This window comes from Ostrea edulis, chromosome 6 (genome assembly GCF_947568905.1).
Source record: "Ostrea edulis chromosome 6, xbOstEdul1.1, whole genome shotgun sequence".
Taxonomy (NCBI): Eukaryota; Metazoa; Mollusca; class Bivalvia; order Ostreida; family Ostreidae; genus Ostrea; species Ostrea edulis.
The window spans coordinates 7,170,135-7,197,517 of record NC_079169.1 but is presented as its reverse complement, the minus strand read 5'-3'; the positions used below and the strand labels follow the sequence as shown (position 1 = coordinate 7,197,517).

Below are 27,383 nucleotides of genomic sequence, written 5' to 3'. Positions count from 1 at the left end.
GTCGTTCTCCTGAATCCATGCAATACGTTTGGTCAAAGCAGGAGTTTGTCTAGATAACCCACAATAATGTACACCGTGAAATAATCGTAATCTGCGTAGAAATTCACATTTACGTGCTAGATGTGGATGATTTTGCGTCCTGAAAGAAATATACACACTACTGTGTGGAATGAGAATATACTTGTAACTACTGTAATCCAAACGTTTCCAAAGACCAAATAAGAAAACACAGCCTCTTCTTTTTTCAGAATGTGATTTTAAGAAACATAATTTGTGAAACACTTAACTAATGATAATATAAAATGAAAAGCATACATTTACATAGGGACAACACCTGCGAGTTCTACCATCAGAATAACAGTAGCAGAAACTACAAGTACATCTGAAACAACAACTGAAGCCATCCCAACTGAGCCCAGTGCAACTACAACAGGGACAAGCAGTACATCTACAATTGCAGATATAACTAGCACAACATTACACACCACGGAGTCGTCGTCAGTCGGAAGCACAACAGTACAACCGACTTCAACGAGTACACTGGTTAGCACAACAACAGAGCAAGGCACAACAAGTACTGTTGACTCAAGCACAACAGTTGCAGAACCCACAATCACAGTTGAAACCACAACCGAAACCTTCACAACTGAAGCCAGTACATCTACATCCACAGAGACACCAACATCTACAACTTTAGAAATAACTACATCAACACCAGACAACACGGAATCTTCGACAGAAGGAAGCACAACAATCGAAATCACCTCCACAAGTACACAGGCAAGCTCTACAACAGAATCAGGCGCATCATCAACTACTAGTGATGGTAGCACAACAACTGCACAATCTACAAGCGCAACTGAGAGTATGACTGAAGCCGTCACAACTGAAGCCAGTACATCTACATCCGCAGCGACACCATCCTCCACAATTCCAGAAACAACTACTACAACAGCAGAAACTACAATGTCTTCGACAATGGATAGTACAATTTCAGAAACAAGTGCAGCAACAACTGAACCTAGCACAACGGCAACTGAATCTACAAGTGCAGTTGAAAGTACAGCTGAAAGCACCACAACTGAAGCCAGTACATCTACATCTGCAGAGACATCAACACCTACAACTTTAGAAATAACTACATCAACACCAGACAACACCGAATCTTCGACAGAAGGAAGCACAACAATGGAAATGACCTCCACAAATACACAGGCAAGCTCTACGACAGAATCAGGCGCATCCTCGACTACTACTGATGGTAGCACAACAACTGCACAATCTACAAGCGCAACTGAGACTACGACTGAAGCCTTCACAACTGAAGCCGTCGCAACTGAAGCCAGTACATCTACATCCGCAGCGACACCATCATCCACAATTCCAGAAACAACTACTACAACAGGAGAAACTACAATGTCTTCGACAATGGGTAGTACCATTTCAGAAACAAGTGCAGCAACAACAACAACTGAACCTAGCACAACGGCGACTGAATCTACAAGCGCAGTTGAAAGTACAATTGAAAGCACCACAACTGAAGCCAGTACATCTACGTCCTCAGTAACATTAACATCAACAAGTGCAGAAATAACTACCACAACACTAGACGCCACGGAACCGTTAATAGTCGGCAGCACAACTGCAGAAATAACTTCCACCAGTACTGAGACCATTTCCACAACAGAGGCAAGTGCAACAACAACTACTATTGATGCTAGCACAACCACTGCACAATCTACAAGCGCCGTTGAGACTACGACTGAAGCCGTCACAGGTGAAGCCAGTGCATCTACATCCGCAGTGACACCAACATCTACAATTCCAACTAGCACAACAGTAGAAACCATGGGGTCGTCGACAGTGAGTAGCACAGCTGCTGCAGAAATCACTTCCAGTAGTGCACAGTCTATCTCCACAACAGAAACAGGTGCAACAACAGCCACAACTGATGCTAGCACAACCTTGGCTGAATCTACAAGCGCATCTGAAACTACCACTGAAGGCATCACACCTGAAGCCAGCACATCTACATCCGCAGGCACGCCAACATCAACAACTGCAGAGATTGCTAGCATAACAGTAGAAACTACGGAATCGTCGACAGCCGGCATCACAACTGCTGATCCCACGTCCACGAGTTCACAGGCTAGCACAACAACACAGGCAGGCACAACAACAACCAGTACTGACGCTAGCACCTCAGCTGCAGATACTTCAAGCACAGCAGAGACTACATCAGAATCAATCACATCTGAACCCACTACATCTACTTCTGGATCCACTACTGCATCAACAATTGTTGATACTACCAGTTCTTCTGAAGGCAAGTTGCCTTTTCATATTTTATTATGTGGTTTGTTTGATAACAAAGAGATGTGTGGTATTAGTGACAAATGCAACCCCTTTATAATGTATAAGTGATATTCTGTAAACTTTTATTCAAAGTTACGATATGAATGCTGTTACGAAGGAATAACTAATAGGATACAGAGTGATCCTATATATTTCATTTTCAGCATTTCCTCCTTGACGTGTTTTAATCATGATATATCAGGCACATTCTGTTATAATTTTTTAAATATCCGTTTTAATACTACTAACTCTTTCTTCTGCCAGTCATCATTCTTTTCTTTTACCTTCTCCTTTGAGGGTTACAGGGATTACGATGTTTGTTCCGCTCTTCGAGATTCTAAGCATTGCTTAATTAGTCGTTCTCCTGAATCCATGCAATACGTTTGGTCAAAGCAGGAGTTTGTCTAGATAACCCACAATAATGTACACCGTGAAATAATCGTAATCTGCGTAGAAATTCACATTTACGTGCTAGATGTGGATGATTTTGCGTCCTGAAAGAAATATACACACTACTGTGTGGAATGAGAATATACTTGTAACTACTGTAATCCAAACGTTTCCAAAGACCAAATAAGAAAACACAGCCTCTTCTTTTTTCAGAATGTGATTTTAAGAAACATAATTTGTGAAACACTTAACTAATGATAATATAAAATGAAAAGCATACATTTACATAGGGACAACACCTGCGAGTTCTACCATCAGCATAACAGTAGCAGAAACTACAAGTACATCTGAAACAACAACTGAAGCCATCCCAACTGAGCCCAGTGCAACTACAACAGGGACAAGCAGTACATCTACAATTGCAGATATAACTAGCACAACATTACACACCACGGAGTCGTCGTCAGTCGGAAGCACAACAGTACAACCGACTTCAACGAGTACACTGGTTAGCACAACAACAGAGCAAGGCACAACAAGTACTGTTGACTCAAGCACAACAGTTGCAGAACCCACAATCACAGTTGAAACCACAACCGAAACCTTCACAACTGAAGCCAGTACATCTACATCCACAGAGACACCAACATCTACAACTTTAGAAATAACTACATCAACACCAGACAACACGGAATCTTCGACAGAAGGAAGCACAACAATCGAAATCACCTCCACAAGTACACAGGCAAGCTCTACAACAGAATCAGGCGCATCATCAACTACTAGTGATGGTACCACAACAACTGCACAATCTACAAGCACAACTGAGAGTATGACTGAAGCCGTCACAACTGAAGCCAGTACATCTACATCCGCAGCGACACCATCCTCCACAATTCCAGAAACAACTACTACAACAGCAGAAACTACAATGTCTTCGACAATGGATAGTACAATTTCAGAAACAAGTGCAGCAACAACTGAACCTAGCACAACGGCAACTGAATCTACAAGTGCAGTTGAAAGTACAACTGAAAGCACCACAACTGAAGCCAGTACATCTACATCTGCAGGGACATCAACATCTACAACTTTAGAAATAACTACATCAACACCAGACAACACGGAATCTTCGACAGAAGGAAGCACAACAATACAAATCAACTCTACAAGTACACAGGCAAGCTCTACAACAGAATCAGGCGCATCATCGACTACTACTGATGGTAGCACAACAACTGCACAATCTACAAGCGCAACTGAGACTACGACTGAAGCCTTCACAACTGAAGCCGTTGCAACTGAAGCCAGTACATCTACATCCGCAGCGACACCATCATCCACAATTCCAGAAACAACTACTACAACAGGAGAAACTACAATGTCTTCGACAATGGGTAGTACAATTTCAGAAACAAGTGCAGCAACAACAACAACTGAACCTAGCACAACGACGACTGAATCTACAAGTGCAGTTGAAAGTACAACTGAAAGCACCACAACTGAAGCCAGTACATCTACATCTGCAGAGACATCAACACCTACAACTTTAGAAATAACTACATCAACACCAGACAACACCGAATCTTCGACAGAAGGAAGCACAACAATGGAAATGACCTCCACAAATACACAGGCAAGCTCTACGACAGAATCAGGCGCATCCTCGACTACTACTGATGGTAGCACAACAACTGCACAATCTACAAGCGCAACTGAGACTACGACTGAAGCCTTCACAACTGAAGCCGTCGCAACTGAAGCCAGTACATCTACATCCGCAGCGACACCATCATCCACAATTCCAGAAACAACTACTACAACAGGAGAAACTACAATGTCTTCGACAATGGGTAGTACCATTTCAGAAACAAGTGCAGCAACAACAACAACTGAACCTAGCACAACGGCGACTGAATCTACAAGCGCAGTTGAAAGTACAATTGAAAGCACCACAACTGAAGCCAGTACATCTACGTCCTCAGTAACATTAACATCAACAAGTGCAGAAATAACTACCACAACACTAGACGCCACGGAACCGTTAATAGTCGGCAGCACAACTGCAGAAATAACTTCCACCAGTACTGAGACCATTTCCACAACAGAGGCAAGTGCAACAACAACTACTATTGATGCTAGCACAACCACTGCACAATCTACAAGCGCCGTTGAGACTACGACTGAAGCCGTCACAGGTGAAGCCAGTGCATCTACATCCGCAGTGACACCAACATCTACAATTCCAACTAGCACAACAGTAGAAACCATGGGGTCGTCGACAGTGAGTAGCACAGCTGCTGCAGAAATCACTTCCAGTAGTGCACAGTCTATCTCCACAACAGAAACAGGTGCAACAACAGCCACAACTGATGCTAGCACAACCTTGGCTGAATCTACAAGCGCATCTGAAACTACCACTGAAGGCATCACACCTGAAGCCAGCACATCTACATCCGCAGGCACGCCAACATCAACAACTGCAGAGATTGCTAGCATAACAGTAGAAACTACGGAATCGTCGACAGCCGGCATCACAACTGCTGATCCCACGTCCACGAGTTCACAGGCTAGCACAACAACACAGGCAGGCACAACAACAACCAGTACTGACGCTAGCACCTCAGCTGCAGATACTTCAAGCACAGCAGAGACTACATCAGAATCAATCACATCTGAACCCACTACATCTACTTCTGGATCCACTACTGCATCAACAATTGTTGATACTACCAGTTCTTCTGAAGGCAAGTTGCCTTTTCATATTTTATTATGTGGTTTGTTTGATAACAAAGAGATGTGTGGTATTAGTGACAAATGCAACCCCTTTATAATGTATAAGTGATATTCTGTAAACTTTTATTCAAAGTTACGATATGAATGCTGTTACGAAGGAATAACTAATAGGATACAGAGTGATCCTATATATTTCATTTTCAGCATTTCCTCCTTGACGTGTTTTAATCATGATATATCAGGCACATTCTGTTATAATTTTTTAAATATCCGTTTTAATACTACTAACTCTTTCTTCTGCCAGTCATCATTCTTTTCTTTTACCTTCTCCTTTGAGGGTTACAGGGATTACGATGTTTGTTCCGCTCTTCGAGATTCTAAGCATTGCTTAATTAGTCGTTCTCCTGAATCCATGCAATACGTTTGGTCAAAGCAGGAGTTTGTCTAGATAACCCACAATAATGTACACCGTGAAATAATCGTAATCTGCGTAGAAATTCACATTTACGTGCTAGATGTGGATGATTTTGCGTCCTGAAAGAAATATACACACTACTGTGTGGAATGAGAATATACTTGTAACTACTGTAATCCAAACGTTTCCAAAGACCAAATAAGAAAACACAGCCTCTTCTTTTTTCAGAATGTGATTTTAAGAAACATAATTTGTGAAACACTTAACTAATGATAATATAAAATGAAAAGCATACATTTACATAGGGACAACACCTGCGAGTTCTACCATCAGAATAACAGTAGCAGAAACTACAAGTACATCTGAAACAACAACTGAAGCCATCCCAACTGAGCCCAGTGCAACTACAACAGGGACAAGCAGTACATCTACAATTGCAGATATAACTAGCACAACATTACACACCACGGAGTCGTCGTCAGTCGGAAGCACAACAGTACAACCGACTTCAACGAGTACACTGGTTAGCACAACAACAGAGCAAGGCACAACAAGTACTGTTGACTCAAGCACAACAGTTGCAGAACCCACAATCACAGTTGAAACCACAACCGAAACCTTCACAACTGAAGCCAGTACATCTACATCCACAGAGACACCAACATCTACAACTTTAGAAATAACTACATCAACACCAGACAACACGGAATCTTCGACAGAAGGAAGCACAACAATCGAAATCACCTCCACAAGTACACAGGCAAGCTCTACAACAGAATCAGGCGCATCATCAACTACTAGTGATGGTACCACAACAACTGCACAATCTACAAGCACAACTGAGAGTATGACTGAAGCCGTCACAACTGAAGCCAGTACATCTACATCCGCAGCGACACCATCCTCCACAATTCCAGAAACAACTACTACAACAGCAGAAACTACAATGTCTTCGACAATGGATAGTACAATTTCAGAAACAAGTGCAGCAACAACAACAACAACAACAACTGAACCTAGCACAACGACGACTGAATCTACAAGTGCAGTTGAAAGTACAACTGAAAGCACCACAACTGAAGCCAGTACATCTACATCTGCAGAGACATCAACACCTACAACTTTAGAAATAACTACATCAACACCAGACAACACCGAATCTTCGACAGAAGGAAGCACAACAATGGAAATGACCTCCACAAATACACAGGCAAGCTCTACGACAGAATCAGGCGCATCCTCGACTACTACTGATGGTAGCACAACAACTGCACAATCTACAAGCGCAACTGAGACTACGACTGAAGCCTTCACAACTGAAGCCGTCGCAACTGAAGCCAGTACATCTACATCCGCAGCGACACCATCATCCACAATTCCAGAAACAACTACTACAACAGGAGAAACTACAATGTCTTCGACAATGGGTAGTACCATTTCAGAAACAAGTGCAGCAACAACAACAACTGAACCTAGCACAACGGCGACTGAATCTACAAGCGCAGTTGAAAGTACAATTGAAAGCACCACAACTGAAGCCAGTACATCTACGTCCTCAGTAACATTAACATCAACAAGTGCAGAAATAACTACCACAACACTAGACGCCACGGAACCGTTAATAGTCGGCAGCACAACTGCAGAAATAACTTCCACCAGTACTGAGACCATTTCCACAACAGAGGCAAGTGCAACAACAACTACTATTGATGCTAGCACAACCACTGCACAATCTACAAGCGCCGTTGAGACTACGACTGAAGCCGTCACAGGTGAAGCCAGTGCATCTACATCCGCAGTGACACCAACATCTACAATTCCAACTAGCACAACAGTAGAAACCATGGGGTCGTCGACAGTGAGTAGCACAGCTGCTGCAGAAATCACTTCCAGTAGTGCACAGTCTATCTCCACAACAGAAACAGGTGCAACAACAGCCACAACTGATGCTAGCACAACCTTGGCTGAATCTACAAGCGCATCTGAAACTACCACTGAAGGCATCACACCTGAAGCCAGCACATCTACATCCGCAGGCACGCCAACATCAACAACTGCAGAGATTGCTAGCATAACAGTAGAAACTACGGAATCGTCGACAGCCGGCATCACAACTGCTGATCCCACGTCCACGAGTTCACAGGCTAGCACAACAACACAGGCAGGCACAACAACAACCAGTACTGACGCTAGCACCTCAGCTGCAGATACTTCAAGCACAGCAGAGACTACATCAGAATCAATCACATCTGAACCCACTACATCTACTTCTGGATCCACTACTGCATCAACAATTGTTGATACTACCAGTTCTTCTGAAGGCAAGTTGCCTTTTCATATTTTATTATGTGGTTTGTTTGATAACAAAGAGATGTGTGGTATTAGTGACAAATGCAACCCCTTTATAATGTATAAGTGATATTCTGTAAACTTTTATTCAAAGTTACGATATGAATGCTGTTACGAAGGAATAACTAATAGGATACAGAGTGATCCTATATATTTCATTTTCAGCATTTCCTCCTTGACGTGTTTTAATCATGATATATCAGGCACATTCTGTTATAATTTTTTAAATATCCGTTTTAATACTACTAACTCTTTCTTCTGCCAGTCATCATTCTTTTCTTTTACCTTCTCCTTTGAGGGTTACAGGGATTACGATGTTTGTTCCGCTCTTCGAGATTCTAAGCATTGCTTAATTAGTCGTTCTCCTGAATCCATGCAATACGTTTGGTCAAAGCAGGAGTTTGTCTAGATAACCCACAATAATGTACACCGTGAAATAATCGTAATCTGCGTAGAAATTCACATTTACGTGCTAGATGTGGATGATTTTGCGTCCTGAAAGAAATATACACACTACTGTGTGGAATGAGAATATACTTGTAACTACTGTAATCCAAACGTTTCCAAAGACCAAATAAGAAAACACAGCCTCTTCTTTTTTCAGAATGTGATTTTAAGAAACATAATTTGTGAAACACTTAACTAATGATAATATAAAATGAAAAGCATACATTTACATAGGGACAACACCTGCGAGTTCTACCATCAGAATAACAGTAGCAGAAACTACAAGTACATCTGAAACAACAACTGAAGCCATCCCAACTGAGCCCAGTGCAACTACAACAGGGACAAGCAGTACATCTACAATTGCAGATATAACTAGCACAACATTACACACCACGGAGTCGTCGTCAGTCGGAAGCACAACAGTACAACCGACTTCAACGAGTACACTGGTTAGCACAACAACAGAGCAAGGCACAACAAGTACTGTTGACTCAAGCACAACAGTTGCAGAACCCACAATCACAGTTGAAACCACAACCGAAACCTTCACAACTGAAGCCAGTACATCTACATCCACAGAGACACCAACATCTACAACTTTAGAAATAACTACATCAACACCAGACAACACGGAATCTTCGACAGAAGGAAGCACAACAATCGAAATCACCTCCACAAGTACACAGGCAAGCTCTACAACAGAATCAGGCGCATCATCAACTACTAGTGATGGTACCACAACAACTGCACAATCTACAAGCACAACTGAGAGTATGACTGAAGCCGTCACAACTGAAGCCAGTACATCTACATCCGCAGCGACACCATCCTCCACAATTCCAGAAACAACTACTACAACAGCAGAAACTACAATGTCTTCGACAATGGATAGTACAATTTCAGAAACAAGTGCAGCAACAACAACAACAACTGAACCTAGCACAACGACGACTGAATCTACAAGTGCAGTTGAAAGTACAACTGAAAGCACCACAACTGAAGCCAGTACATCTACATCTGCAGAGACATCAACACCTACAACTTTAGAAATAACTACATCAACACCAGACAACACCGAATCTTCGACAGAAGGAAGCACAACAATGGAAATGACCTCCACAAATACACAGGCAAGCTCTACGACAGAATCAGGCGCATCCTCGACTACTACTGATGGTAGCACAACAACTGCACAATCTACAAGCGCAACTGAGACTACGACTGAAGCCTTCACAACTGAAGCCGTCGCAACTGAAGCCAGTACATCTACATCCGCAGCGACACCATCATCCACAATTCCAGAAACAACTACTACAACAGGAGAAACTACAATGTCTTCGACAATGGGTAGTACCATTTCAGAAACAAGTGCAGCAACAACAACAACTGAACCTAGCACAACGGCGACTGAATCTACAAGCGCAGTTGAAAGTACAATTGAAAGCACCACAACTGAAGCCAGTACATCTACGTCCTCAGTAACATTAACATCAACAAGTGCAGAAATAACTACCACAACACTAGACGCCACGGAACCGTTAATAGTCGGCAGCACAACTGCAGAAATAACTTCCACCAGTACTGAGACCATTTCCACAACAGAGGCAAGTGCAACAACAACTACTATTGATGCTAGCACAACCACTGCACAATCTACAAGCGCCGTTGAGACTACGACTGAAGCCGTCACAGGTGAAGCCAGTGCATCTACATCCGCAGTGACACCAACATCTACAATTCCAACTAGCACAACAGTAGAAACCATGGGGTCGTCGACAGTGAGTAGCACAGCTGCTGCAGAAATCACTTCCAGTAGTGCACAGTCTATCTCCACAACAGAAACAGGTGCAACAACAGCCACAACTGATGCTAGCACAACCTTGGCTGAATCTACAAGCGCATCTGAAACTACCACTGAAGGCATCACACCTGAAGCCAGCACATCTACATCCGCAGGCACGCCAACATCAACAACTGCAGAGATTGCTAGCATAACAGTAGAAACTACGGAATCGTCGACAGCCGGCATCACAACTGCTGATCCCACGTCCACGAGTTCACAGGCTAGCACAACAACACAGGCAGGCACAACAACAACCAGTACTGACGCTAGCACCTCAGCTGCAGATACTTCAAGCACAGCAGAGACTACATCAGAATCAATCACATCTGAACCCACTACATCTACTTCTGGATCCACTACTGCATCAACAATTGTTGATACTACCAGTTCTTCTGAAGGCAAGTTGCCTTTTCATATTTTATTATGTGGTTTGTTTGATAACAAAGAGATGTGTGGTATTAGTGACAAATGCAACCCCTTTATAATGTATAAGTGATATTCTGTAAACTTTTATTCAAAGTTACGATATGAATGCTGTTACGAAGGAATAACTAATAGGATACAGAGTGATCCTATATATTTCATTTTCAGCATTTCCTCCTTGACGTGTTTTAATCATGATATATCAGGCACATTCTGTTATAATTTTTTAAATATCCGTTTTAATACTACTAACTCTTTCTTCTGCCAGTCATCATTCTTTTCTTTTACCTTCTCCTTTGAGGGTTACAGGGATTACGATGTTTGTTCCGCTCTTCGAGATTCTAAGCATTGCTTAATTAGTCGTTCTCCTGAATCCATGCAATACGTTTGGTCAAAGCAGGAGTTTGTCTAGATAACCCACAATAATGTACACCGTGAAATAATCGTAATCTGCGTAGAAATTCACATTTACGTGCTAGATGTGGATGATTTTGCGTCCTGAAAGAAATATACACACTACTGTGTGGAATGAGAATATACTTGTAACTACTGTAATCCAAACGTTTCCAAAGACCAAATAAGAAAACACAGCCTCTTCTTTTTTCAGAATGTGATTTTAAGAAACATAATTTGTGAAACACTTAACTAATGATAATATAAAATGAAAAGCATACATTTACATAGGGACAACACCTGCGAGTTCTACCATCAGCATAACAGTAGCAGAAACTACAAGTACATCTGAAACAACAACTGAAGCCATCCCAACTGAGCCCAGTGCAACTACAACAGGGACAAGCAGTACATCTACAATTGCAGATATAACTAGCACAACATTACACACCACGGAGTCGTCGTCAGTCGGAAGCACAACAGTACAACCGACTTCAACGAGTACACTGGTTAGCACAACAACAGAGCAAGGCACAACAAGTACTGTTGACTCAAGCACAACAGTTGCAGAACCCACAATCACAGTTGAAACCACAACCGAAACCTTCACAACTGAAGCCAGTACATCTACATCCACAGAGACACCAACATCTACAACTTTAGAAATAACTACATCAACACCAGACAACACGGAATCTTCGACAGAAGGAAGCACAACAATCGAAATCACCTCCACAAGTACACAGGCAAGCTCTACAACAGAATCAGGCGCATCATCAACTACTAGTGATGGTACCACAACAACTGCACAATCTACAAGCACAACTGAGAGTATGACTGAAGCCGTCACAACTGAAGCCAGTACATCTACATCCGCAGCGACACCATCCTCCACAATTCCAGAAACAACTACTACAACAGCAGAAACTACAATGTCTTCGACAATGGATAGTACAATTTCAGAAACAAGTGCAGCAACAACAACAACAACTGAACCTAGCACAACGACGACTGAATCTACAAGTGCAGTTGAAAGTACAACTGAAAGCACCACAACTGAAGCCAGTACATCTACATCTGCAGAGACATCAACACCTACAACTTTAGAAATAACTACATCAACACCAGACAACACCGAATCTTCGACAGAAGGAAGCACAACAATGGAAATGACCTCCACAAATACACAGGCAAGCTCTACGACAGAATCAGGCGCATCCTCGACTACTACTGATGGTAGCACAACAACTGCACAATCTACAAGCGCAACTGAGACTACGACTGAAGCCTTCACAACTGAAGCCGTCGCAACTGAAGCCAGTACATCTACATCCGCAGCGACACCATCATCCACAATTCCAGAAACAACTACTACAACAGGAGAAACTACAATGTCTTCGACAATGGGTAGTACCATTTCAGAAACAAGTGCAGCAACAACAACAACTGAACCTAGCACAACGGCGACTGAATCTACAAGCGCAGTTGAAAGTACAATTGAAAGCACCACAACTGAAGCCAGTACATCTACGTCCTCAGTAACATTAACATCAACAAGTGCAGAAATAACTACCACAACACTAGACGCCACGGAACCGTTAATAGTCGGCAGCACAACTGCAGAAATAACTTCCACCAGTACTGAGACCATTTCCACAACAGAGGCAAGTGCAACAACAACTACTATTGATGCTAGCACAACCACTGCACAATCTACAAGCGCCGTTGAGACTACGACTGAAGCCGTCACAGGTGAAGCCAGTGCATCTACATCCGCAGTGACACCAACATCTACAATTCCAACTAGCACAACAGTAGAAACCATGGGGTCGTCGACAGTGAGTAGCACAGCTGCTGCAGAAATCACTTCCAGTAGTGCACAGTCTATCTCCACAACAGAAACAGGTGCAACAACAGCCACAACTGATGCTAGCACAACCTTGGCTGAATCTACAAGCGCATCTGAAACTACCACTGAAGGCATCACACCTGAAGCCAGCACATCTACATCCGCAGGCACGCCAACATCAACAACTGCAGAGATTGCTAGCATAACAGTAGAAACTACGGAATCGTCGACAGCCGGCATCACAACTGCTGATCCCACGTCCACGAGTTCACAGGCTAGCACAACAACACAGGCAGGCACAACAACAACCAGTACTGACGCTAGCACCTCAGCTGCAGATACTTCAAGCACAGCAGAGACTACATCAGAATCAATCACATCTGAACCCACTACATCTACTTCTGGATCCACTACTGCATCAACAATTGTTGATACTACCAGTTCTTCTGAAGGCAAGTTGCCTTTTCATATTTTATTATGTGGTTTGTTTGATAACAAAGAGATGTGTGGTATTAGTGACAAATGCAACCCCTTTATAATGTATAAGTGATATTCTGTAAACTTTTATTCAAAGTTACGATATGAATGCTGTTACGAAGGAATAACTAATAGGATACAGAGTGATCCTATATATTTCATTTTCAGCATTTCCTCCTTGACGTGTTTTAATCATGATATATCAGGCACATTCTGTTATAATTTTTTAAATATCCGTTTTAATACTACTAACTCTTTCTTCTGCCAGTCATCATTCTTTTCTTTTACCTTCTCCTTTGAGGGTTACAGGGATTACGATGTTTGTTCCGCTCTTCGAGATTCTAAGCATTGCTTAATTAGTCGTTCTCCTGAATCCATGCAATACGTTTGGTCAAAGCAGGAGTTTGTCTAGATAACCCACAATAATGTACACCGTGAAATAATCGTAATCTGCGTAGAAATTCACATTTACGTGCTAGATGTGGATGATTTTGCGTCCTGAAAGAAATATACACACTACTGTGTGGAATGAGAATATACTTGTAACTACTGTAATCCAAACGTTTCCAAAGACCAAATAAGAAAACACAGCCTCTTCTTTTTTCAGAATGTGATTTTAAGAAACATAATTTGTGAAACACTTAACTAATGATAATATAAAATGAAAAGCATACATTTACATAGGGACAACACCTGCGAGTTCTACCATCAGAATAACAGTAGCAGAAACTACAAGTACATCTGAAACAACAACTGAAGCCATCCCAACTGAGCCCAGTGCAACTACAACAGGGACAAGCAGTACATCTACAATTGCAGATATAACTAGCACAACATTACACACCACGGAGTCGTCGTCAGTCGGAAGCACAACAGTACAACCGACTTCAACGAGTACACTGGTTAGCACAACAACAGAGCAAGGCACAACAAGTACTGTTGACTCAAGCACAACAGTTGCAGAACCCACAATCACAGTTGAAACCACAACCGAAACCTTCACAACTGAAGCCAGTACATCTACATCCACAGAGACACCAACATCTACAACTTTAGAAATAACTACATCAACACCAGACAACACGGAATCTTCGACAGAAGGAAGCACAACAATCGAAATCACCTCCACAAGTACACAGGCAAGCTCTACAACAGAATCAGGCGCATCATCAACTACTAGTGATGGTAGCACAACAACTGCACAATCTACAAGCACAACTGAGAGTATGACTGAAGCCGTCACAACTGAAGCCAGTACATCTACATCCGCAGCGACACCATCCTCCACAATTCCAGAAACAACTACTACAACAGCAGAAACTACAATGTCTTCGACAATGGATAGTACAAATTCAGAAACAAGTGCAGCAACAACTGAACCTAGCACAACGGCAACAGAATCTACAAGTGCAGTTGAAAGTACAACTGAAAGCACCACAACTGAAGCCAGTACATCTACATCTGCAGAGACATCAACATCTACAACTTTAGAAATAACTACATCAACACCAGACAACACGGAATCTTCGACAGAAGGAAGCAAAACAATAGAAATCACCTCCACAAGTACACAAGCAAGCTCTACAACAGAATCAGGCGAATCATCAACTCCTACTGATGGTAGCACAACACCTGCACAATCTACAAGCGCAGTTGAAAGTTCAACTGAAAGCACCACTACTGAAGCCAGTATGTCTACATCAGCAGGTACATCAACATCTACAAATACAGAATCTTCGACAGAGGGCACCACAACAGTAGAAATTAGTGCCACCAGTACACAGGCAAGCTTTATCACAGAATCAAGCGCAACAACAACTTCTTCTACTGATGCTGCCACAACAAATGCACAATCCACAAACCCAGTAGAGACTACGACTGAAGCCGTCACAGGTGAAGCCAGTACATCTACATCCGCAGCGACACCAACATCTACAATTCCAGAAACAACTAGCACAACAGTAGAAACCATGGGGTCGTCGACAGTGAGTAGCACAACTGCTGCAGAAATCACTTCCACGAGTACACAGTCTATCTCCACAACAGAAACAGGTGCAACAGCATCCACAACTGATGCTAGCACAACCGCTGCTGAATCTACAAGCGCACTTGAGACTACGACTGAAGGCACCACACCTGAAGCTAGCACATCTACAACCGCAGCAGCACCAACATCTACAATTCAAGACACAACTAGCACAACAGTTGAAACAACGGAGTCCTCAACAGTGGGCGGTACAACTGCAGAAATGGCTTCCACAAGTACACACTTTATCTCCACAACAGAATTGGGCACAACAACAACCCTAACTGATGGTAGCACAACATCGCCTGAATCTGCAAGCACGGTTGAGTCTACAACTGAAACCATTACAACTGGAACCGGTATATCTACATCTGCACACACGCCAACATCAACAACTGCAGAGATGGCTAGCACAACAGTAGAAACTACGGAATCGTCAACAGTCAGCATCACAACTGCTGAACCCACGTCCATCAGTTCACAGGCTAGCACAGCAACACAGGCAGGCACAACAACAACCAGTACTGACGCTAGCACCTCAGCTGCAGATACTTCAAGCACAGCAGAGACTACATCAGAATCAATCACATCTGAACCCACTACATCTACTTCTGGATCCACAACTGCATCAGCAATTGTTGATACAACGACTTCTACTGAAGGCAAGTTGTCTTTTCCTCTTGTATTAGGTGATGTCTTTCATATCAAAAGGGTGTGTGGTATTAGTGACAAATGCAAAAAGATTTAAAATATCTTAGTGATATTTTGTATCCTTTAATTGAAAGTTATGTCATACATGCTGTTATCAAATAATAACTAATAGGATCCCATTTTATTCTATAAAAGTAGGTACAACCGAGTTTTCGACAGTCGGTAGCACAACCCTAGAAATGGCTTCCAGCAGTACACAGTCTAGTTCCACAACAGAATCAGGCGCAACGACAACTACTACTGATGCTAGCACAACAACTGCACAATCTACAAGCGCAGTTGAAAGTTCACCCGAAAGCACCACAACTGAAGCCAGTATGTCTACATCCGCAGGTACATCAACATCTACAAATACGGAATCTTCGACAGAGGGCACCACAACAGTAGAAATGACTTCTACCAGTACACAGGCAAGCTTTACAACAGAATCAAGCGCAACAACAACTTCTTCTACTGATGCTGCCACAACAAATGCACAATCCACAAACCCAGTAGAGACTACGACTGAAGCCGTCACAGGTGAAGCCAGTACATCTACATCCGCAGCGACACCAACATCTACAATTCCAGAAACAACTAGCACAACAGTAGAAACCATGGGGTCGTCGACAGTGAGTAGCACAACTGCTGCAGAAATCACTTCCACGAGTACACAGTCTATCTCCACAACAGAAACAGGTGCAACAGCATCCACAACTGATGCTAGCACAACCGCTGCTGAATCTACAAGCGCACTTGAGACTACGACTGAAGGCACCACACCTGAAGCTAGCACATCTACAACCGCAGCAGCACCAACATCTACAATTCAAGACACAACTAGCACAACAGTTGAAACCACGGAGTCCTCAACAGTGGGCGGCACAACTGCAGAAATGGATTCCACAAGTACACAGTTTATCTCCACAACAGAATCGGGCACAACAACAACCCTAACTGATGGTAGCACAACATCGCCTGAATCTGCAAGCACGGTTGAGTCTACAACTGAAACCATTACAACTGAAACCGGTATATCTACATCTGCACACACGCCAACATCAACAACTGCAGAGATGGCTAGCACAACAGTAGAAACTACGGAATCGTCAACATTCAGCATCACAACTGCTGAACCCACGTCCATCAGTTCACAGGCTAGCACAGCAACACAGGCAGGCACAACAACAACCAGTACTGACGCTAGCACCTCAGCTGCAGATACTTCAAGCACAGCAGAGACTACATCAGAATCAATCACATCTGAACCCACTACATCTACTTCTGGATCCACAACTGCATCAGCAATTGTTGATACAACGACTTCTACTGAAGGCAAGTTGTCTTTTCCTCTTGTATTAGGTGATGTCTTTCATATCAAAAGGCTGTGTGGTATTAGTGACAAATGCAAAAAGATTTAAAATATCTTAGTGATATTTTGTATCCTTTAATTGAAAGTTATGTCATACATGCTGTTATCAAATAATAACTAATAGGATCCCATTTTATTCTATAAAAGTAGGTACAACCGAGTTTTCGACAGTCGGTAGCACAACCCTAGAAATGGCTTCCAGCAGTACACAGTCTAGTTCCACAACAGAATCAGGCGCAACGACAACTACTACTGATGCTAGCACAACAACTGCACAATCTACAAGCGCAGTTGAAAGTTCAACTGAAAGCACCACAACTGAAGCCAGTATGTCTACATCCGCAGGTACATCAACATCTACAAATACGGAATCTTCGACAGAGGGCACCACAACAGTAGAAATGACTTCTACCAGTACACAGGCAAGCTTTACAACAGAATCAAGCGCAACAACAACTTCTTCTACTGATGCTGCCACAACAAATGCACAATCCACAAACCCAGTAGAGACTACGACTGAAGCCGTCACAGGTGAAGCCAGTACATCTACATCCGCAGCGACACCAACATCTACAATTCCAGAAACAACTAGCACAACAGTAGAAACCATGGGGTCGTCGACAGTGAGTAGCACAACTGCTGCAGAAATCACTTCCACGAGTACACAGTCTATCTCCACAACAGAAACAGGTGCAACAGCATCCACAACTGATGCTAGCACAACCGCTGCTGAATCTACAAGCGCACTTGAGACTACGACTGAAGGCACCACACCTGAAGCTAGCACATCTACAACCGCAGCAGCACCAACATCTACAATTCAAGACACAACTAGCACAACAGTTGAAACCACGGAGTCCTCAACAGTGGGCGGCACAACTGCAGAAATGGATTCCACAAGTACACAGTTTATCTCCACAACAGAATCGGGCACAACAACAACCCTAACTGATGGTAGCACAACATCGCCTGAATCTACAAGCACGGTTGAGTCTACAACTGAAACCATTACAACTGAAACCGGTATATCTACATCCGCACACACGCCAACATCAACAACTGCAGAGATGGCTAGCACAACAGTAGAAACTACGGAATCGTCAACAGTCAGCATCTCAACTGCTGAACCCACGTCCATCAGTTCACAGGCTAGCACAGCAACACAGGCAGGCACAACAACCAGTACTGACACTAGCACCTCAGCTGCAGATACTTCAAGCACAGCAGAGACTACATCAGAATCAATCACATCTGAACCCACTACATCTACTTCTGGATCCACAACTGCATCAGCAATTGTTGATACAACGACTTCTACTGAAGGCAAGTTGTCTTTTCCTCTTGTATTAGGTGATGTCTTTCATATCAAAAGGCTGTGTGGTATTAGTGACAAATGCAAAAAGATTTAAAATATCTTAGTGATATTTTGTATCCTTTAATTGAAAGTTATGTCATACATGCTGTTATCAAATAATAACTAATAGGATCCCATTTTATTCTATAAAAGTAGGTACAACCGAGTTTTCGACAGTCGGTAGCACAACCCTAGAAATGGCTTCCAGCAGTACACAGTCTAGTTCCACAACAGAATCAGGCGCAACGACAACTACTACTGATGCTAGCACAACAACTGCACAATCTACAAGCGCAGTTGAAAGTTCAACTGAAAGCACCACAACTGAAGCCAGTATGTCTACATCCGCAGGTACATCAACATCTACAAATACGGAATCTTCGACAGAGGGCACCACAACAGTAGAAATGACTTCTACCAGTACACAGGCAAGCTTTACAACAGAATCAAGCGCAACAACAACTTCTTCTACTGATGCTGCCACAACAAATGCACAATCCACAAACCCAGTAGAGACTACGACTGAAGCCGTCACAGGTGAAGCCAGTACATCTACATCCGCAGCGACACCAACATCTACAATTCCAGAAACAACTAGCACAACAGTAGAAACCATGGGGTCGTCGACAGTGAGTAGCACAACTGCTGCAGAAATCACTTCCACGAGTACACAGTCTATCTCCACAACAGAAACAGGTGCAACAGCATCCACAACTGATGCTAGCACAACCGCTGCTGAATCTACAAGCGCACTTGAGACTACGACTGAAGGCACCACACCTGAAGCTAGCACATCTACAACCGCAGCAGCACCAACATCTACAATTCAAGACACAACTAGCACAACAGTTGAAACTACGGAGTCCTCAACAGTGGGCGGTACAACTGCAGAAATGGCTTCCACAAGTACACAGTTTATCTCCACAACAGAATTGGGCACAACAACAACCCTAACTGATGGTAGCACAACATCGCCTGAATCTGCAAGCACGGTTGAGTCTACAACTGAAACCATTACAACTGGAACCGGTATATCTACATCTGCACACACGCCAACATCAACAACTGCAGAGATGGCTAGCACAACAGTAGAAACTACGGAATCGTCAACAGTCAGCATCACAACTGCTGAACCCACGTCCATCAGTTCACAGGCTAGCACAGCAACACAGGCAGGCACAACAACAACCAGTACTGACGCTAGCACCTCAGCTGCAGATACTTCAAGCACAGCAGAGACTACATCAGAATCAATCACATCTGAACCCACTACATCTACTTCTGGATCCACAACTGCATCAGCAATTGTTGATACAACGACTTCTACTGAAGGCAAGTTGTCTTTTCCTCTTGTATTAGGTGATGTCTTTCATATCAAAAGGGTGTGTGGTATTAGTGACAAATGCAAAAAGATTTAAAATATCTTAGTGATATTTTGTATCCTTTAATTGAAAGTTATGTCATACATGCTGTTATCAAATAATAACTAATAGGATCCCATTTTATTCTATAAAAGTAGGTACAACCGAGTTTTCGACAGTCGGTAGCACAACCCTAGAAATGGCTTCCAGCAGTACACAGTCTAGTTCCACAACAGAATCAGGCGCAACGACAACTACTACTGATGCTAGCACAACAACTGCACAATCTACAAGCGCAGTTGAAAGTTCACCCGAAAGCACCACAACTGAAGCCAGTATGTCTACATCCGCAGGTACATCAACATCTACAAATACGGAATCTTCGACAGAGGGCACCACAACAGTAGAAATGACTTCTACCAGTACACAGGCAAGCTTTACAACAGAATCAAGCGCAACAACAACTTCTTCTACTGATGCTGCCACAACAAATGCACAATCCACAAACCCAGTAGAGACTACGACTGAAGCCGTCACAGGTGAAGCCAGTACATCTACATCCGCAGCGACACCAACATCTACAATTCCAGAAACAACTAGCACAACAGTAGAAACCATGGGGTCGTCGACAGTGAGTAGCACAACTGCTGCAGAAATCACTTCCACGAGTACACAGTCTATCTCCACAACAGAAACAGGTGCAACAGCATCCACAACTGATGCTAGCACAACCGCTGCTGAATCTACAAGCGCACTTGAGACTACGACTGAAGGCACCACACCTGAAGCTAGCACATCTACAACCGCAGCAGCACCAACATCTACAATTCAAGACACAACTAGCACAACAGTTGAAACCACGGAGTCCTCAACAGTGGGCGGCACAACTGCAGAAATGGATTCCACAAGTACACAGTTTATCTCCACAACAGAATCGGGCACAACAACAACCCTAACTGATGGTAGCACAACATCGCCTGAATCTACAAGCACGGTTGAGTCTACAACTGAAACCATTACAACTGAAACCGGTATATCTACATCCGCACACACGCCAACATCAACAACTGCAGAGATGGCTAGCACAACAGTAGAAACTACGGAATCGTCGACAGTCAGCATCTCAACTGCTGAACCCACGTCCATCAGTTCACAGGCTAGCACAGCAACACAGGCAGGCACAACAACCAGTACTGACACTAGCACCTCAGCTGCAGATACTTCAAGCACAGCAGAGACTACATCAGAATCAATCACATCTGAACCCACTACATCTACTTCTGGATCCACAACTGCATCAGCAATTGTTGATACAACGACTTCTACTGAAGGCAAGTTGTCTTTTCCTCTTGTATTAGGTGATGTCTTTCATATCAAAAGGCTGTGTGGTATTAGTGACAAATGCAAAAAGATTTAAAATATCTTAGTGATATTTTGTATCCTTTAATTGAAAGTTATGTCATACATGCTGTTATCAAATAATAACTAATAGGATCCCATTTTATTCTATAAAAGTAGGTACAACCGAGTTTTCGACAGTCGGTAGCACAACCCTAGAAATGGCTTCCAGCAGTACACAGTCTAGTTCCACAACAGAATCAGGCGCAACGACAACTACTACTGATGCTAGCACAACAACTGCACAATCTACAAGCGCAGTTGAAAGTTCACCCGAAAGCACCACAACTGAAGCCAGTATGTCTACATCCGCAGGTACATCAACATCTACAAATACGGAATCTTCGACAGAGGGCACCACAACAGTAGAAATGACTTCTACCAGTACACAGGCAAGCTTTACAACAGAATCAAGCGCAACAACAACTTCTTCTACTGATGCTGCCACAACAAATGCACAATCCACAAACCCAGTAGAGACTACGACTGAAGCCGTCACAGGTGAAGCCAGTACATCTACATCCGCAGCGACACCAACATCTACAATTCCAGAAACAACTAGCACAACAGTAGAAACCATGGGGTCGTCGACAGTGAGTAGCACAACTGCTGCAGAAATCACTTCCACGAGTACACAGTCTATCTCCACAACAGAAACAGGTGCAACAGCATCCACAACTGATGCTAGCACAACCGCTGCTGAATCTACAAGCGCACTTGAGACTACGACTGAAGGCACCACACCTGAAGCTAGCACATCTACAACCGCAGCAGCACCAACATCTACAATTCAAGACACAACTAGCACAACAGTTGAAACCACGGAGTCCTCAACAGTGGGCGGTACAACTGCAGAAATGGCTTCCACAAGTACACAGTTTATCTCCACAACAGAATCGGGCACAACAACAACCCTAACTGATGGTAGCACAACATCTCCTGAATCTGCAAGCACGGTTGAGTCTACAACTGAAACCATTACAACTGAAACCGGTATATCTACATCTGCACACACGCCAACATCAACAACTGCAGAGATGGCTAGCACAACAGTAGAAACTACGGAATCGTCAACATTCAGCATCACAACTGCTGAACCCACGTCCATCAGTTCACAGGCTAGCACAGCAACACAGGCAGGCACAACAACAACCAGTACTGACGCTAGCACCTCAGCTGCAGATACTTCAAGCACAGCAGAGACTACATCAGAATCAATCACATCTGAACCCACTACATCTACTTCTGGATCCACAACTGCATCAGCAATTGTTGATACAACGACTTCTACTGAAGGCAAGTTGTCTTTTCCTCTTGTATTAGGTGATGTCTTTCATATCAAAAGGCTGTGTGGTATTAGTGACAAATGCAAAAAGATTTAAAATATCTTAGTGATATTTTGTATCCTTTAATTGAACGTTATGTCATACATGCTGTTATCAAATAATAACTAATAGGATCCCATTTTATTCTATAAAAGTAGGTACAACCGAGTTTTCGACAGTCGGTAGCACAACCCTAGAAATGGCTTCCAGCAGTACACAGTCTAGTTCCACAACAGAATCAGGCGCAACGACAACTACTACTGATGCTAGCACAACAACTGCACAATCTACAAGCGCAGTTGAAAGTTCAACTGAAAGCACCACAACTGAAGCCAGTATGTCTACATCCGCAGGTACATCAACATCTACAAATACGGAATCTTCGACAGAGGGCACCACAACAGTAGAAATGACTTCTACCAGTACACAGGCAAGCTTTACAACAGAATCAAGCGCAACAACAACTTCTTCTACTGATGCTGCCACAACAAATGCACAATCCACAAACCCAGTAGAGACTACGACTGAAGCCGTCACAGGTGAAGCCAGTACATCTACATCCGCAGCGACACCAACATCTACAATTCCAGAAACAACTAGCACAACAGTAGAAACCATGGGGTCGTCGACAGTGAGTAGCACAACTGCTGCAGAAATCACTTCCACGAGTACACAGTCTATCTCCACAACAGAAACAGGTGCAACAGCATCCACAACTGATGCTAGCACAACCGCTGCTGAATCTACAAGCGCACTTGAGACTACGACTGAAGGCACCACACCTGAAGCTAGCACATCTACAACCGCAGCAGCACCAACATCTACAATTCAAGACACAACTAGCACAACAGTTGAAACCACGGAGTCCTCAACAGTGGGCGGCACAACTGCAGAAATGGATTCCACAAGTACACAGTTTATCTCCACAACAGAATCGGGCACAACAACAACCCTAACTGATGGTAGCACAACATCGCCTGAATCTACAAGCACGGTTGAGTCTACAACTGAAACCATTACAACTGAAACCGGTATATCTACATCCGCACACACGCCAACATCAACAACTGCAGAGATGGCTAGCACAACAGTAGAAACTACGGAATCGTCGACAGTCAGCATCTCAACTGCTGAACCCACGTCCATCAGTTCACAGGCTAGCACAGCAACACAGGCAGGCACAACAACCAGTACTGACACTAGCACCTCAGCTGCAGATACTTCAAGCACAGCAGAGACTACATCAGAATCAATCACATCTGAACCCACTACATCTACTTCTGGATCCACAACTGCATCAGCAATTGTTGATACAACGACTTCTACTGAAGGCAAGTTGTCTTTTCCTCTTGTATTAGGTGATGTCTTTCATATCAAAAGGCTGTGTGGTATTAGTGACAAATGCAAAAAGATTTAAAATATCTTAGTGATATTTTGTATCCTTTAATTGAAAGTTATGTCATACATGCTGTTATCAAATAATAACTAATAGGATCCCATTTTATTCTATAAAAGTAGGTACAACCGAGTTTTCGACAGTCGGTAGCACAACCCTAGAAATGGCTTCCAGCAGTACACAGTCTAGTTCCACAACAGAATCAGGCGCAACGACAACTACTACTGATGCTAGCACAACAACTGCACAATCTACAAGCGCAGTTGAAAGTTCAACTGAAAGCACCACAACTGAAGCCAGTATGTCTACATCCGCAGGTACATCAACATCTACAAATACGGAATCTTCGACAGAGGGCACCACAACAGTAGAAATGACTTCTACCAGTACACAGGCAAGCTTTACAACAGAATCAAGCGCAACAACAACTTCTTCTACTGATGCTGCCACAACAAATGCACAATCCACAAACCCAGTAGAGACTACGACTGAAGCCGTCACAGGTGAAGCCAGTACATCTACATCCGCAGCGACACCAACATCTACAATTCCAGAAACAACTAGCACAACAGTAGAAACCATGGGGTCGTCGACAGTGAGTAGCACAACTGCTGCAGAAATCACTTCCACGAGTACACAGTCTATCTCCACAACAGAAACAGGTGCAACAGCATCCACAACTGATGCTAGCACAACCGCTGCTGAATCTACAAGCGCACTTGAGACTACGACTGAAGGCACCACACCTGAAGCTAGCACATCTACAACCGCAGCAGCACCAACATCTACAATTCAAGACACAACTAGCACAACAGTTGAAACCACGGAGTCCTCAACAGTGGGCGGCACAACTGCAGAAATGGATTCCACAAGTACACAGTTTATCTCCACAACAGAATCGGGCACAACAACAACCCTAACTGATGGTAGCACAACATCGCCTGAATCTACAAGCACGGTTGAGTCTACAACTGAAACCATTACAACTGAAACCGGTATATCTACATCCGCACACACGCCAACATCAACAACTGCAGAGATGGCTAGCACAACAGTAGAAACTACGGAATCGTCGACAGTCAGCATCTCAACTGCTGAACCCACGTCCATCAGTTCACAGGCTAGCACAGCAACACAGGCAGGCACAACAACCAGTACTGACACTAGCACCTCAGCTGCAGATACTTCAAGCACAGCAGAGACTACATCAGAATCAATCACATCTGAACCCACTACATCTACTTCTGGATCCACAACTGCATCAGCAATTGTTGATACAACGACTTCTACTGAAGGCAAGTTGTCTTTTCCTCTTGTATTAGGTGATGTCTTTCATATCAAAAGGCTGTGTGGTATTAGTGACAAATGCAAAAAGATTTAAAATATCTTAGTGATATTTTGTATCCTTTAATTGAAAGTTATGTCATACATGCTGTTATCAAATAATAACTAATAGGATCCCATTTTATTCTATAAAAGTAGGTACAACCGAGTTTTCGACAGTCGGTAGCACAACCCTAGAAATGGCTTCCAGCAGTACACAGTCTAGTTCCACAACAGAATCAGGCGCAACGACAACTACTACTGATGCTAGCACAACAACTGCACAATCTACAAGCGCAGTTGAAAGTTCAACTGAAAGCACCACAACTGAAGCCAGTATGTCTACATCCGCAGGTACATCAACATCTACAAATACGGAATCTTCGACAGAGGGCACCACAACAGTAGAAATGACTTCTACCAGTACACAGGCAAGCTTTACAACAGAATCAAGCGCAACAACAACTTCTTCTACTGATGCTGCCACAACAAATGCACAATCCACAAACCCAGTAGAGACTACGACTGAAGCCGTCACAGGTGAAGCCAGTACATCTACATCCGCAGCGACACCAACATCTACAATTCCAGAAACAACTAGCACAACAGTAGAAACCATGGGGTCGTCGACAGTGAGTAGCACAACTGCTGCAGAAATCACTTCCACGAGTACACAGTCTATCTCCACAACAGAAACAGGTGCAACAGCATCCACAACTGATGCTAGCACAACCGCTGCTGAATCTACAAGCGCACTTGAGACTACGACTGAAGGCACCACACCTGAAGCTAGCACATCTACAACCGCAGCAGCACCAACATCTACAATTCAAGACACAACTAGCACAACAGTTGAAACTACGGAGTCCTCAACAGTGGGCGGTACAACTGCAGAAATGGCTTCCACAAGTACACAGTTTATCTCCACAACAGAATTGGGCACAACAACAACCCTAACTGATGGTAGCACAACATCGCCTGAATCTGCAAGCACGGTTGAGTCTACAACTGAAACCATTACAACTGGAACCGGTATATCTACATCTGCACACACGCCAACATCAACAACTGCAGAGATGGCTAGCACAACAGTAGAAACTACGGAATCGTCAACAGTCAGCATCACAACTGCTGAACCCACGTCCATCAGTTCACAGGCTAGCACAGCAACACAGGCAGGCACAACAACAACCAGTACTGACGCTAGCACCTCAGCTGCAGATACTTCAAGCACAGCAGAGACTACATCAGAATCAATCACATCTGAACCCACTACATCTACTTCTGGATCCACAACTGCATCAGCAATTGTTGATACAACGACTTCTACTGAAGGCAAGTTGTCTTTTCCTCTTGTATTAGGTGATGTCTTTCATATTAAAAGGCTGTGTGGTATTAGTGACAAATGCAAAAAGATTTAAAATATCTTAGTGATATTTTGTATCCTTTAATTGAAAG

The 27,383-nt window shown here is 43.3% G+C and overlaps 2 protein-coding genes across 2 annotated transcripts; both read left to right on the top strand.

The window, feature by feature from the left end:
• The first annotated feature begins 501 nt into the window (after positions 1-501).
• LOC130047038 (serine-rich adhesin for platelets-like) lies at positions 502-26,302 on the top strand. The gene is made up of 14 exons (XM_056141159.1): positions 502-2,326; positions 3,036-5,492; positions 6,202-8,217; positions 8,927-10,936; positions 11,646-13,655; positions 14,365-16,368; positions 16,556-17,731; positions 17,919-19,091; positions 19,279-20,454; positions 20,642-21,814; positions 22,002-23,177; positions 23,365-24,537; positions 24,725-25,901; positions 26,085-26,302. Exons 1-14 carry the CDS (start codon positions 868-870, stop codon positions 26,110-26,112), a joined length of 20,208 nt encoding a protein of 6,735 aa, XP_055997134.1. The 5' UTR covers positions 502-867; the 3' UTR covers positions 26,113-26,302.
• On the top strand, positions 26,126-27,346 carry LOC130047037 (uncharacterized). Its single transcript, XM_056141158.1, has one exon. The coding sequence runs from the start codon at positions 26,126-26,128 to the stop codon at positions 27,344-27,346; it is 1,221 nt and encodes a 406-aa protein (XP_055997133.1).
• The last annotated feature ends 37 nt before the right edge of the window (positions 27,347-27,383 follow it).